The sequence below is a fragment of the Setaria viridis genome, chromosome 5 (genome assembly GCF_005286985.2).
Source record: "Setaria viridis chromosome 5, Setaria_viridis_v4.0, whole genome shotgun sequence".
NCBI lineage: Eukaryota > Viridiplantae > Streptophyta > Magnoliopsida > Poales > Poaceae > Setaria > Setaria viridis.
The window spans coordinates 22,704,078-22,716,283 of NC_048267.2; the positions used below are offsets into that span (position 1 = coordinate 22,704,078).

A 12,206-nucleotide genomic window follows, 5' to 3' on the forward strand; every position below is an offset into this window, starting at 1 on the left:
TCCGACGAGTCCTCCTCCACGGTATCATTGGCCTCCCCTCCTTCCATCTCCATCTGCTCTACTAACTCAAAAATTTCTTCGCCCTCATCAGCCTCTCCATTTGGTTCCTGAGATGCTACATCATGTTCTGCATCTTCACGTTCTTGTTCTTCGTAATCAAAGTCTTCGTTTCCACCCGCAGTACTCTGCACATCTTCTTCCACTTCAACTTCATCACCTCCGACTTGTTCTTCAATATGAGTGCTAGGTCCACCCTTCATGAAAAATTGGACATACCATATGATATGATTGGTAAACCTCTTCTCGTAAAACCATCTATGTAAGCCCGATATCTCGAAGTTCCTTCAAGCGGAACTAACTCCCAAAAGTTTATGTCCGGCCGTCTTTGCACTGCAACCCTCACACATACATCCGCTTGATCTCTGTCAACACCTAAGTCCCTACAGAGCCACTTGCATGCCCCCAAGTTCTCTCTCTTGCTCTTGGAACACACTTGGTGAAACAAGGGAATCCACTTAAATCTACCCCTTCTGGACCATATCTAACCTCCTCCAGCCCATAGTATACTTGAATATTGATACTATCCGACATACCTGGCAACATGCATGAAACGGGCAGTCCAAATTATTCTCACCACTATACATAAGTTAACTACAATAACGACCTCAATTGAATAAACAAACAACTATATTGAATAAACAAACAACTATGTAGCACTAAACCAATCTTACTAACTAACTTTAACATAGCCATGCACCACAACAAATAAATCTAATAATGTTACCGAAAAACTATATTGTAATACCTAACCAAAAAACCATAATTTACTAACTACATTTGTCACAGTGATTTACCAGAAAAAATAAATCTAATATTGTTACCCAAAAACTATATTCGAATACCTAACCAAAAAATTAGAATTTACTAACTACATTTATTCTAGTCATTTACGTAACAAATAAATCTAATGATGCTGACTCTATTTTACTGTATAAGCTAAATCAGTTATACTAACTAAGCTACATTTTTCTATCTAAAAACAGCTAAAAGTTTCTAAATCTAGATCTAGATCCACTATTACTTATAAATCTAGATCTACTAATGTTTCTAAATTCCAGATCCACTAATATTTCTAAATCTAGATCTAAACTAAACTAAACTTTACTATAATATACTATACTAAACTACGAGATTAAAAAAAAATTTACCTGAGAAGGACGGAAGAAATTCCTTCCCTCTTCCCGCTCCTTCTCCTTTGTTTTTTTTCTTCCCTCCTCCTCCTCTCCTCTCCTTCCTTTTTTTCCTTCCCTCCTTTCCTCTTTCTCTTCCCTATTCCTTCTCTGGCTCGCTGCTGGTGCGCACTGGTGCGGGGGGAGGGGAGGGGCGCGGGCGGGTTATAAAGGGGGCGACTGTCGCCGGCCCAAGCGGCGGAAGGGCCTTACCGCCGCCTGGGGCGGCGGTGACGCCTCGACTCGCACGCCGCAGTTACGACAGCTGCTGACCGTTGGCGGGAGGAACAGCCGCTGAGGCGGCGGTAAGGCCCTTACGCCGCCTGGGCCGGCGGCCCTAGATTTGTAATTTTTCCATTCGACTATATATTTCTGCAAAATCGAAAATAAAATATATAAAATTAAAAAAAATCTATGTGCACAAAACATGAGATGGGCCGCAAGATAGGAGGGTTCGCGGGCATTCGAATGTAATCTAAGAAGCGTAGAGAAATGTTCGTTGTTCTAGAAGGCCCTCGGAATCCTATCGCCACCCCCAACGCCGCGGAGCTCCGCTTTGTTTCCCGAACTCTCCTGTCGCTATGCTGCCGGCGGTCGCCGCCCATTTGCCGCGCCACCACCACCACCTTGGCCGTCGCTTCCTCCTCCGGCGCCACAGCCTCCTCCCTGCCACTCCCGCCAAGGCCTCGTGTGGCGCCGGCCGCGCAGGGCGCCTCCTCTTAGCCGGCGCGTTCGCCTCGGGCGATGGTCCTCCGGGACAGGTAAGCTTACGGCGGCCCTCCTGAAACGCCCTCGAGGTGTTTGCTCGAATTCCGCTCGCATGAATTCGCCGTTTTGGGCCGTGGTGACTGGTGAGGAACCTCGGGTTACTACTGTAGTGTCCATCTCCTCGCAAAACCTCCGTAATGTCCATCAAGCTGGAAGAAGAATTTAACCCACATGGTGTACTCGGATAGAGAAACTGCATGTTTGCCTATTCTGAACTCCCATGTCCATAATGCTTGCCTAGTCTGAACTCTAATGTCCATAATGCTTCATATCTGCATACCTGATTCTGTTCCGTATGCATGTTTGGGGCTGTTAGTGCTGATTATGATATTTGTTCGATTCTGATGGCAAGGCTTGGTCCGGTGTCTCTATGGTAGATGCTTATCCTGTTATCCATAATCTTGATATTCATATTGTGCAGATAACACCTTTTCGTTGCGCCATCTGAGCAAGAAATTGTGAAATTAGTATCCATGTGGACCTTTCCCTTTTGAAAGCTCATATGTGTTAGCACATTTTGATATCTCACTTGAATTGATCTGAACATTTGAAATTCAGCATGAACTTTCTTAAAGTGCAAAAGTGCAATTTCTTTTAGAGTTGTTTAATCTCTGTACATTGCTTGATTTTCTTAGGATGTTGAATACTCTGCTAGTGCTACGAGTTCTGGATCTGCATACCTTGGTCTCTTTGTTCGTTTGCTTGGCTTGGACAATGACGCTCGTGATAGGGAGCATGCTGTTTGCACACTCTATCAATACTCCCTTGGCGGACGGAAGAGCCTTGATGAGATAATGCAATTCCCCGGTTGTATAGTCCTCGTCATTAGCCTCCTGAAGTCAGAGTCCACTCGTGCCTGTGAAGCAGCTGCAGGTCTTCTGCGTAACATAACGTCAGTTTCAATATACAGGAAGATGGCCATTGAAAGTGGAGCAATTGAAGAAACAATTAGTCTTCTGTGTAAATCGACGATAACCCCTGAGGTAACTGCAAACATAATTACTACCACTTCAAGGTTTTCTTTTCCCTGTCATGTTCGCTGTAAAATGGTATAACTGGCTCTTATGTCTGGCTTGTGTGGTAAATAGTTGATGGCTAGGCTACATGTTGGAAGAATACTGAATAACCTAATGTAATATGCAAACATACTGTTGTCCTCGTTCAGATGATGGAGCAGTGTTTGTGTACCATTTGGAACTTTTCTATTGATGAAAACTGGAGATACAAGATTATGAGGAGTGATGTCCTAACAAAGGTTGTTAGCTACCTAGATGAAGAAGATATAAAAGTCAAAGAAGCTGCTGGTGGTATCATATCAAATTTGGCTTTAAGTTCCTCTAATCATGGAGCTCTGGTTGAAGCAGGTGTTATTCCAAAACTGGTAAGTTGTATTGCATTCCATCTTAACAAAGACCCAGTGCAAATAATTGCAATTTATATTTGTTGCTTTAATGTTGAAATTGAGTATTAGCCATGCTAAGGTTTGGTACACCTATAGTTCACATTTTTAATCAATCTCTTTTCGCAAATGAGGTCCTCATATGCCATTGCAATCGCAGCGCTACGATATGTGGCTTCTGAACTTCTGATGATATATTGCTCAGAACTTCAGCAATATCTTAGTATTTAGGACCATATTTTGAAAAGTGCCTAAATCTTAAGTTGTTCTATTGGATTCATTGTCCAGAAATGTTTTATTGGACTACAGAATGCTTTTTTAACTTGCTGTTATATACTTCCTGAGATTCATTGAAAATAATCATTGGGGTTATTTTTTAGGTCCATCTTTTGCAAACCAAAGAAGATGACTATAAGATTATTAGAAAGGAAGCTAGAAGTTCACTGATACTGCTAGCCCGTGATGATTATTACCACAGCCTTATAATAGAGGAGGGTCTAGTTCGGGTTCCTTTGGTTGGCTCAGCTGCATATAAAGCTTTTAAACCTCTCCCTCATTCATGGCCTTCTTTCCCTGATGGCTCTGAGATTCAACGGAGTTCTCGCCCCTCAAAATATGGTGCTACTGAACTGCTGCTCGGCTTGAGTGTCAATGAGCAGGATACAAAACCAGATGAAGCTAAAATTCATGCCATGATAGGGCGTTCTAATCAGCAATTTCTTGCACGTGTTGGAGCTATTGAGTTGGATGATGAAGGAAATGAGCAATCTGGATCTGAAAAGAATGACCTCTATACCATTTTGCCATGGGTGGATGGTGTTGCACGGCTAGTTTTAATTCTTGGTCTTGAAGATGTCTCTGCAATTAAAAAAGCTGCTAGAGCGATAGGTGATGCATCAACAAGTGAACATATGCGCGCCTCATTCAAGGAAGCTGGGGCTGTTAAACCTCTACTTCAGTTGCTGAAGCACAATGATATACCTGTTAGAGAAGCTGCTGCTTATGCATTGGAAAAATTAAGTGTCAGGTATGTTTTCTTCCCTTTGCTCTTCTTTAATCAAGACAATCATACCATGTAATATTGTTTAGGATAGATTTAGATATTATTTTACTCTGTTTTCAGTGCTGTCGCTTATAACACAGTAATACATTACTCTAGGTTAAAAAATATCATGTTAAATTATGAAATGTCTTCTTGTGATGATGTAAATATGTGCCTAGAACCTGCAGAAATGTTTCTATCTGTGTTGATTCATTCATTTGCTAATGATGGGATTGTGTGCATGTTTTGAAACATGTTGAGCACATTGGAGCCATATGGCCACCACACAGTTTCATTGATGAATAGTCTAAGATTTTTCTTATTTCAAATGCACTTTTACTACTCTTTGTTCTGGCTAGCAGATGAAACAGATAACAAAGTCCAGCTATCTGTAATGTTGGTTCTAGACTAACAAATAATAGTGCATGAACTGTTTCATTTATGGATAGTGGTAAATTGCTGTACACATGATAATATAGAGCCACAAAGTGCCTTAATGGTGAACAGTGTGTATTAGAAATATAGTGGGGGTGCTACACTGCTACTCAAGTACTCAACCATGTTTAGTATGTTTTTGTTAGTTGCTGGATTCGTTTTTGACTATCATATGTTCCACACTATCCTTTTGTAGTTCCACCATCTGTCAGAAGATCAAAGCAGAAGGTGGACTTGAACTGCTCGTAAATACAGTGAAGGATCCACATACCCCAGTAAAACAACTTGAGAAGGTATTGGGCTGCAAAGTGACCTGTTTTACCTTTTTAGCGTAACACTAGCATTATCATAGATAGGGTTCTAACTTCACAGTTTCAATGCAGATAATATCTGTACTTTCGCGAATGTTTGACATGGGGATTAGTATGGTTGCTGCGGTGAGTTAGGCTTCTTTGCACATCAGCAGTATTTACTGTGCTTATTGAAACACTGCAGTCTAATACACTCCATTTGTTAGCCGGAGAGCTATGCTCGTGAGAATGCAATGAGTGCTGAGAGGAATATTCAAGGTGATACAGCTAGTGGAAACAGTGGAATTTCCCATACATTTGTAAACCAAGAGATGGCCAGGTTCATCACAGCCTTGTGGCTACACTTTTGACTTTTCTATTTACTTCATAAGTTCATAGAAAATCTGCAGTTCGTACTCATTTAAGCAATTGTCATTTAAGCTTGACGCACACATATTAGAAATTGGTGTAAGATTACCTATTTAATGTGTTGTTGACTTTATATTGTTCATGCAAATGCCATGAATAAGCTCCACTGTTGGGGGACATGTATAAAATCAATTAATTATTCAGTAAAAGTATTTTAGCTCTTCAGATCACTTAACACAGGGGAACTCAATATATGGTATGGTTATCCAGGGACAAGAGTTTCTTCCTAAAATAACAATTATGTAGGAACAAGAGTTTTAGTCTTTTAGATATCAAGAAAACGATTTTCGGCTGTGAAGGGAGAAACATGCATTTAAATCATAACAAGTGGCTTATAGGACCAAGGAATTATGTTATTATGTCTTTTATTCATACTTTGATTTGATTACTATGGAATAGGTTATCGGTAGATTGGATTAATAGCTCATGGGTAGTTATATGACGGAAGAGCAGCTCAATGACTCAATGAACTTCTATAGTTGTGTATTTCATTGCAGTTTGTCTTTACCAATTTTTTGTGAATTATGATCGCGCACTAATCAGTGGAGCATCTAAGCCTCTGTACACTCACTAATTTCTAGAAGGAATAGGTCCAGTTTACAAATATGAACTATGGCCAAAATCTAGATTCACCTTTAACTATAGAAAACACCAATTTTACATGTGCTTTACTATCAAAACCAGATAAAAGGCCCTCTGTTGGTAATTTCATTGGCATTTTGCTGCCCCACTGGCCACTCTTCAACATTGCCATGGTGGCATGACGCCTGAAAAATCAGCATGTTTTGCCATATTGACTGTATTCTTTGTTTTCTTTATCATCCATGCATGATGGTATCAACCATCCATCAGGGCATGCTCTCGATCTACATTCACCCTAGTACCCCTCTCGTTACCTCCGCCATGACTGCCGTGGCCTTGAACGCTTGCCATGGCTTGAGAGTGCATGTTCACTTGCATTATGGCTGTGGTGAACTGGTGATCACATTCTGAAGCTACAGCTTGCAGCGTTATTTTTCTTGTGTCTCCTTAATGAGCTGCTTGCATATGGATAGATGCTCATTTCCCTTGTGTCCTTGATCGACTTGTTGCCCGATGGCTACCTAATTCCTGTGTTAATTTCTTGTCTGAGCTACACAAATCGGCCACCTGTCCCTTATTTGCACGTCACTGCAACCAAATCTTCCTTGCTAACACCATTTTGTCTTTCAACCACCACACACCTTTTGGGCACATAGATCCATAGACAACTGATGTGGCTAGTTGTGATCAACACTGCCATTTATGGCTGCGGTGCTTCTCTTTTGGGCACACGAGGCTGACACATTGTTGTGTCACAGGCCTTGTAGGGAGATGCTGGGCAGGTAGTGTTGAGTTGGCATGTGGCACGTCTAATGTGTCCTGTCGACTAGAAATTCCAAAGGAAGAAGAAAGAGAGGGAGGAAGTAAGGTCAAATGACATGCCAAGATATATTGCCATGATTGGTATTCATTTCCTGACATTGTAATTTTAATTCAAGTAGCCAGCTGGGCAAAGCCTTACATAAAACCATCATTCATGGTTATCCGATCTGTTTTTTATTACTGCAGGTCTCACATATGACCACCAAATTTGGTTTTGATTATTGGAGGGTGTTATAACAATCACATATAATTTTTTTTTGGCTGAGGGTGAAAGTTGAACTTTATCCGTAGGTTTAGGGGGTAAAATGGACTTATTACTTTGCAGAAAGTATGTAAAGGGAATACTGTTGCACATCATTTTTTGGTGTCTTTTGGAACATTGTAGTGATGTGATGCTTTTCATGATTTCAGTGAGATGATCTTGGATTTTGATGCTATTTCACGCTTAACAAAAGTTCTGAAGGAAGCGTCCCCAAGTCTGCAAGCAAAAGTTTGTTGTGTACTGGAGCATTTAGCAGCTTCGGAGCAACATGCCACTTCAATGACTGCTACTTGCACTGGTTCTGTAATCGAAACTATTCTGGAAATTGGGGTTATTCATGGTATATCGCTTGATTCAGTTTTGCATAGTAAAGATGGATACATTACTTTTTTTTGCCTGAATTATTTACATTCAAGTACTGTTCGATAAGTGCTAGTACACACTGACAAGCTTTATGGTACTGCAGGGACCTGACTTTCTGAATTTCTATACATACCATGAAGATCTTAGATTAGTTTTTTAGTTCAAAGAAATAACCTATTGTAATAATAATCACCAAGAAATGAACTACCAGAAAACATCAAGATTTGTATATGCTTCTTTGATCTGTATAAAACCTTGTAAGGACTAATTAGAAACATAAATTTGTTTTCACATATTGCGATAGGTTCATTTTTTGGTCCGTGATCATAAACATTTTTGCATGCTTTGGCATGATGGTCTGATTTGGTGGGTTGTTTGCATGCTGTTCATTAGTGTGGTGTACTAGGTAACAATGTAAGATACTAACATGACATTGCAGTTATGATGTAAATTTGTTTGGCACTTATGGCATGATGTTAGTCCAGAATGATTCTAGTGAAGCGGTTTCTGTTCAATTTTCTTCAATAAAAATTGTTACTTAGTACTCCCTCCATTCTAAAATGTAGATTGTTTTACTTTTGCCCTATGTAAAAAATTTTCAACTTTGAAAATGTTTGTATAAAAACATATTGACATCTACCATACCAAATAAATGCACTAACAAGACGTACTTCTAGCTGTTGGTGTATTTTTGTATAAACTTTGTCGAAGAGAACTTTGACTTACATTTTGGAACGAAGGGAGTAGCATTCTGATACACCACAATTTTCTGCCTGTCATTTTCTGATAGTATTTGGTCCGTGAAATCTCAAAATGGTTTTATGCTGAAGTAAAGTGCATCTCTGAATTTTTTTTGGGTATATTTCCACTGTCTACAGGGACCAGAGCTGATTCTGAAGACTTTGATAACCGTTCTAGTGTAGCCACTGAAGAAGTCAGTCAGGCAGTGTCTGCAGCTGTGAGGTTACTCACAAAGTTATTGAACTTTGATCTTTTCGTCCGCAGCATAAATACTGAGAAATTTACTTCCCTGCTAAGAAGAATGCTCAAATCCAGTTTTCCGCTTCAGTCAAAGGATTGGCTTGCAGCATGCCTTGTTAAGCTAGAATCAAGGGCTGGCTTATCAGGCAATCATGGTGTGAGTAGTATAGATATGGAGATAACTATTTATCAGACTATTCCAAGGCTAGTTGAGCGAATGATGACCTCATTTTCTTTTGAAAATAAAAGAAGTGCCGTAATAGAGCTAAACAAGATAATATCAAGTGGTGTGCTGGAATATACAAGGGCATTGGCTGATACTGGGGGTATATTTCCACTGGTGAAAATGCTTGAAGAGGGTGACGGGGATGCATTGGAAGCTACATTAGCTATCTTGTATAATCTGAGCATGGATCCAGAAAATCACCCAGCAATAATTGCTGCTGGAGCGGTGCCTCTTTTGAAGCGGATTATTCTTGCCGAAGCTCCACACTGGACTAGTGCTATTCAGTTGCTGAGAACATTGCCTGTATGACATCCTTCCTGGAAGCAAATGAGCGACTCGCCAAAAGACATTTTAAACCACACCTGGTGTGTGCAGGTATATTGATCTTCACCACCATGATAATATTTGATAAGGAAAGGTTAGATCAATGATTGATCCGGCAATAAGGAGCCATCTCTAAATCTTAAAACAAAACCATCTTAGTTGATTGAAGAACCCCAAATGCGGAAAAGATGCAAGTTGGGTCTTTCAAGCAGTTTGGACTGTCTCCTCTTGCTGTACTAAGCATTATTTTCTTATGCAGCTGCTAGTTTGAGGTTGCAGCCGAGTTCAACAGGGATGTTGAATTTGTGACACAGAAGAACGTATCAACAGGGATGTCCTGACCATGAGTTCGGAAATGCCAGTTGAAACGACAGTAACAAAGCACACCGGGGCCTGATCATAATGTCTTCTTTTGGTGATACGTGTTGGGAAAAGTTAGAACCGTGAACCTTTTTGGCACAGTAGCAGTTTGCTGGTTGTGAACCTGCAGAAGTTCCAGTGTTGCTCGTTAACTTCGCCTGTTTTAACGCTAGATTACCACTAGTAGTACTCTGTAAAAAAGATGGATAGCCTATTTTGTAACACTATAACATAACCATCCTGACCATTGTAGCGAATTGCTGTAACAATAGTAAATTGTATAAGATACATCCATATCATTTGTTGAGGCTATCATAGTCGTAGAAACCATCTCACCTAGCAGAGGACGTGTGTTCCTACGCTGCGTTGCTTGCTCGTGGGTCTTTTAGCGGCATCACAGGTGACCTCGTGACCGATGTGCAGCCTGGCCTCACATGATCTTGGCATTGATTTTTCCAACATGGATGGATGGTCCTGCGGCTCCTGCCTTCCATCAACGGTGCGTGCTGCGACCTAGCTACTAGTAAAAAATTCCACACAATAAATATAAAATTGTACTATCTTAATTAAATACTTCATCCAATAAGTTTGTCAGTTCAACCTTTTAAATTTTGATCATTGACGAATAAAAAAATGGATAGGACAACAATGTTTGATTGGTGTTAGTGGATCCTTATTAGAAACATTTTTAGTTTTTTTACAACATACAGTTCTTTTTATTCTATATATGATATTCTATACAAATTGTCCATCAGCTCTTGCTCTCTATATGTCACGGAGAAGTTGTATTTGTGGTTGGAGCTTAGCTTACACTTGTGGTCTGAACATGATTTTTTTTTTAAGCAACATGATTTTGTTTTGATAAGGTATGTACATGATTTGTACAGTAATAGCTAGTACAACACATGAATTGAGAGTTCAGTGTGCTGCTGCTGCCGCCGCCCCATGATTATTGTTTGTCTGTCTGGAAGCTGGAGCTGGCAAGATTGATTGGAGTAGAGGCGATGGCGATGCTACAGGGTTTGTACGAAAACCCTGAGCTGTTCTTGCGCGTTCTCGATGTGCAAGCGTGTGTGGGCGTGGTCCCGACCACGCTCTTTACTGGCGCCACGACCTCAACAACTTCCGACCGACCCACACGTGCAGGCCGGCAATTATGAGCTCAGAATGGCAGTCTTTCATTTGACTTCACGGGTCATGTTTAGTTTCCACCAAAATCCCAACTTTGACACTATGCAAAAAGAAGATTCCCCATCACATCAAACTTGCGATACATGCAAGGAGTACTAAATGTAGATGAAATCAAAAACTAATTGCACAGTTTTGTTGTACTTTGCGAGACGAATCTTTTGAGCCTAATTAGTCAATTTTTGGACAATAATTCACAAATATAAACGAAATGCTACAGTTGCGCATTTATGACAAACTCCCAACTTTGGCACTCCCAAATTGGTAACTAAACAAGGCCTTTCGCCCATCTGAGAGGAGGATTCGCCGTAGTTTCTTCAGAGAAATATAGTACAAAATATAAAATACCTCTGATATATTGACGTAAAAGCTCCCGGCCTCCAGTGGTACGTATTTGCCTTGAAATTAAACCGTGGCAATATAGTTGTCTATTGTAACAATTCACATGATCTTACAATATGTTTCATTTAAAAAAACCTCATTTGTCTTGTAGCGTGGCAGTACCGGCAACAAATCCTAGTTATGTGTATATCAATTTTTTTTCCAATAATGAATCAACTTATTTACTCCCTCCGTTTTCAAATTGTAGGTCATTTTGACTTTTCTAGTGTCCCACCTTGAAATTAGATGTGATTAAGAAGAATAGTTAAACAATAATTTTCTCATAATTCTAAAATTTTTTCTAACATTTATTTTCTTGATAAGTAATTTAATATAAGAAAAACATTTGGTTGTTTTTCAGAATTAATTAAAGTGGTTCTGTGTATGTTGCATTCATACTGATGCATTTCTAGTGTTTTGTGAGTGCAAAGGTTTCAAAATGCATTTCTACAACGATTAGGTTTCTCTGAGAATTTTCTGGATTTTTCTAGAATTTATTCTCATTTTCCTAGAGCTAAATCTATTTATTAGAAGACTCTAAAATCTTTCTTACGAGTTCCAAGTATTTTATTTGGACTCCTTGTGTCCCAATCTATCTCTTGGATTTGTCTCGGAATTTTTGGGATTTTTTGGATATTTTTCATGCTTTAAATACATTATCTAGAATTTTCTAGATTTGTTTTTGCACTTAAATTTCTTTTTTCCAAAAAATCATAAAACCTAATCTTTGTGGATCGAGCTGGATTCAACCGAACCCGACCTGCTAGACCACCCAATCTGAATCCTATCTCTCTCTGTCCGCTGGCCCCACCAACCCTTTAGGCCGAGCCCTTGGGGCCCAATCCTCCTTTCTAGCCTGCTAGGCCCACCTGGGCCTAGCATCCGCTGCAGCTGCTGGCGTCCGTGCCAAGTGCACCATGTCCATGCTGCCGCAGGCCATCCTTGGCGTGAGCGCCATGCCACCCTAGGGTTCCGCATTCCTATAAAACCCCGGAGCCCTCACCCGCGCCCTCCTATTGCGCCGCCACCACACCCTCGCCCTCCTCCACGAAGCACCGCCGCCGCCCGAGCTGGAGCAGAGCCGAGCGCCGTCGGAGCTCACCTGCCAATTCGCCACCTCCTTCG

General features: G+C 40.5%; 1 protein-coding gene across 1 annotated transcript; it reads left to right on the plus strand.

Moving 5' to 3' along the window:
• Positions 1-1,728: 1,728 nt before the first annotated feature.
• Positions 1,729-9,824, plus strand: LOC117857341 (uncharacterized). Its single transcript, XM_034739964.2, has 10 exons — positions 1,729-1,990; positions 2,633-2,980; positions 3,163-3,378; positions 3,777-4,423; positions 5,070-5,166; positions 5,257-5,310; positions 5,391-5,503; positions 7,408-7,598; positions 8,500-9,203; positions 9,412-9,824. Exons 1-9 carry the CDS (start codon positions 1,811-1,813, stop codon positions 9,135-9,137), a joined length of 2,484 nt encoding a protein of 827 aa, XP_034595855.1. The 5' UTR covers positions 1,729-1,810; the 3' UTR covers positions 9,138-9,203; positions 9,412-9,824.
• Positions 9,825-12,206: the final 2,382 nt, after the last annotated feature.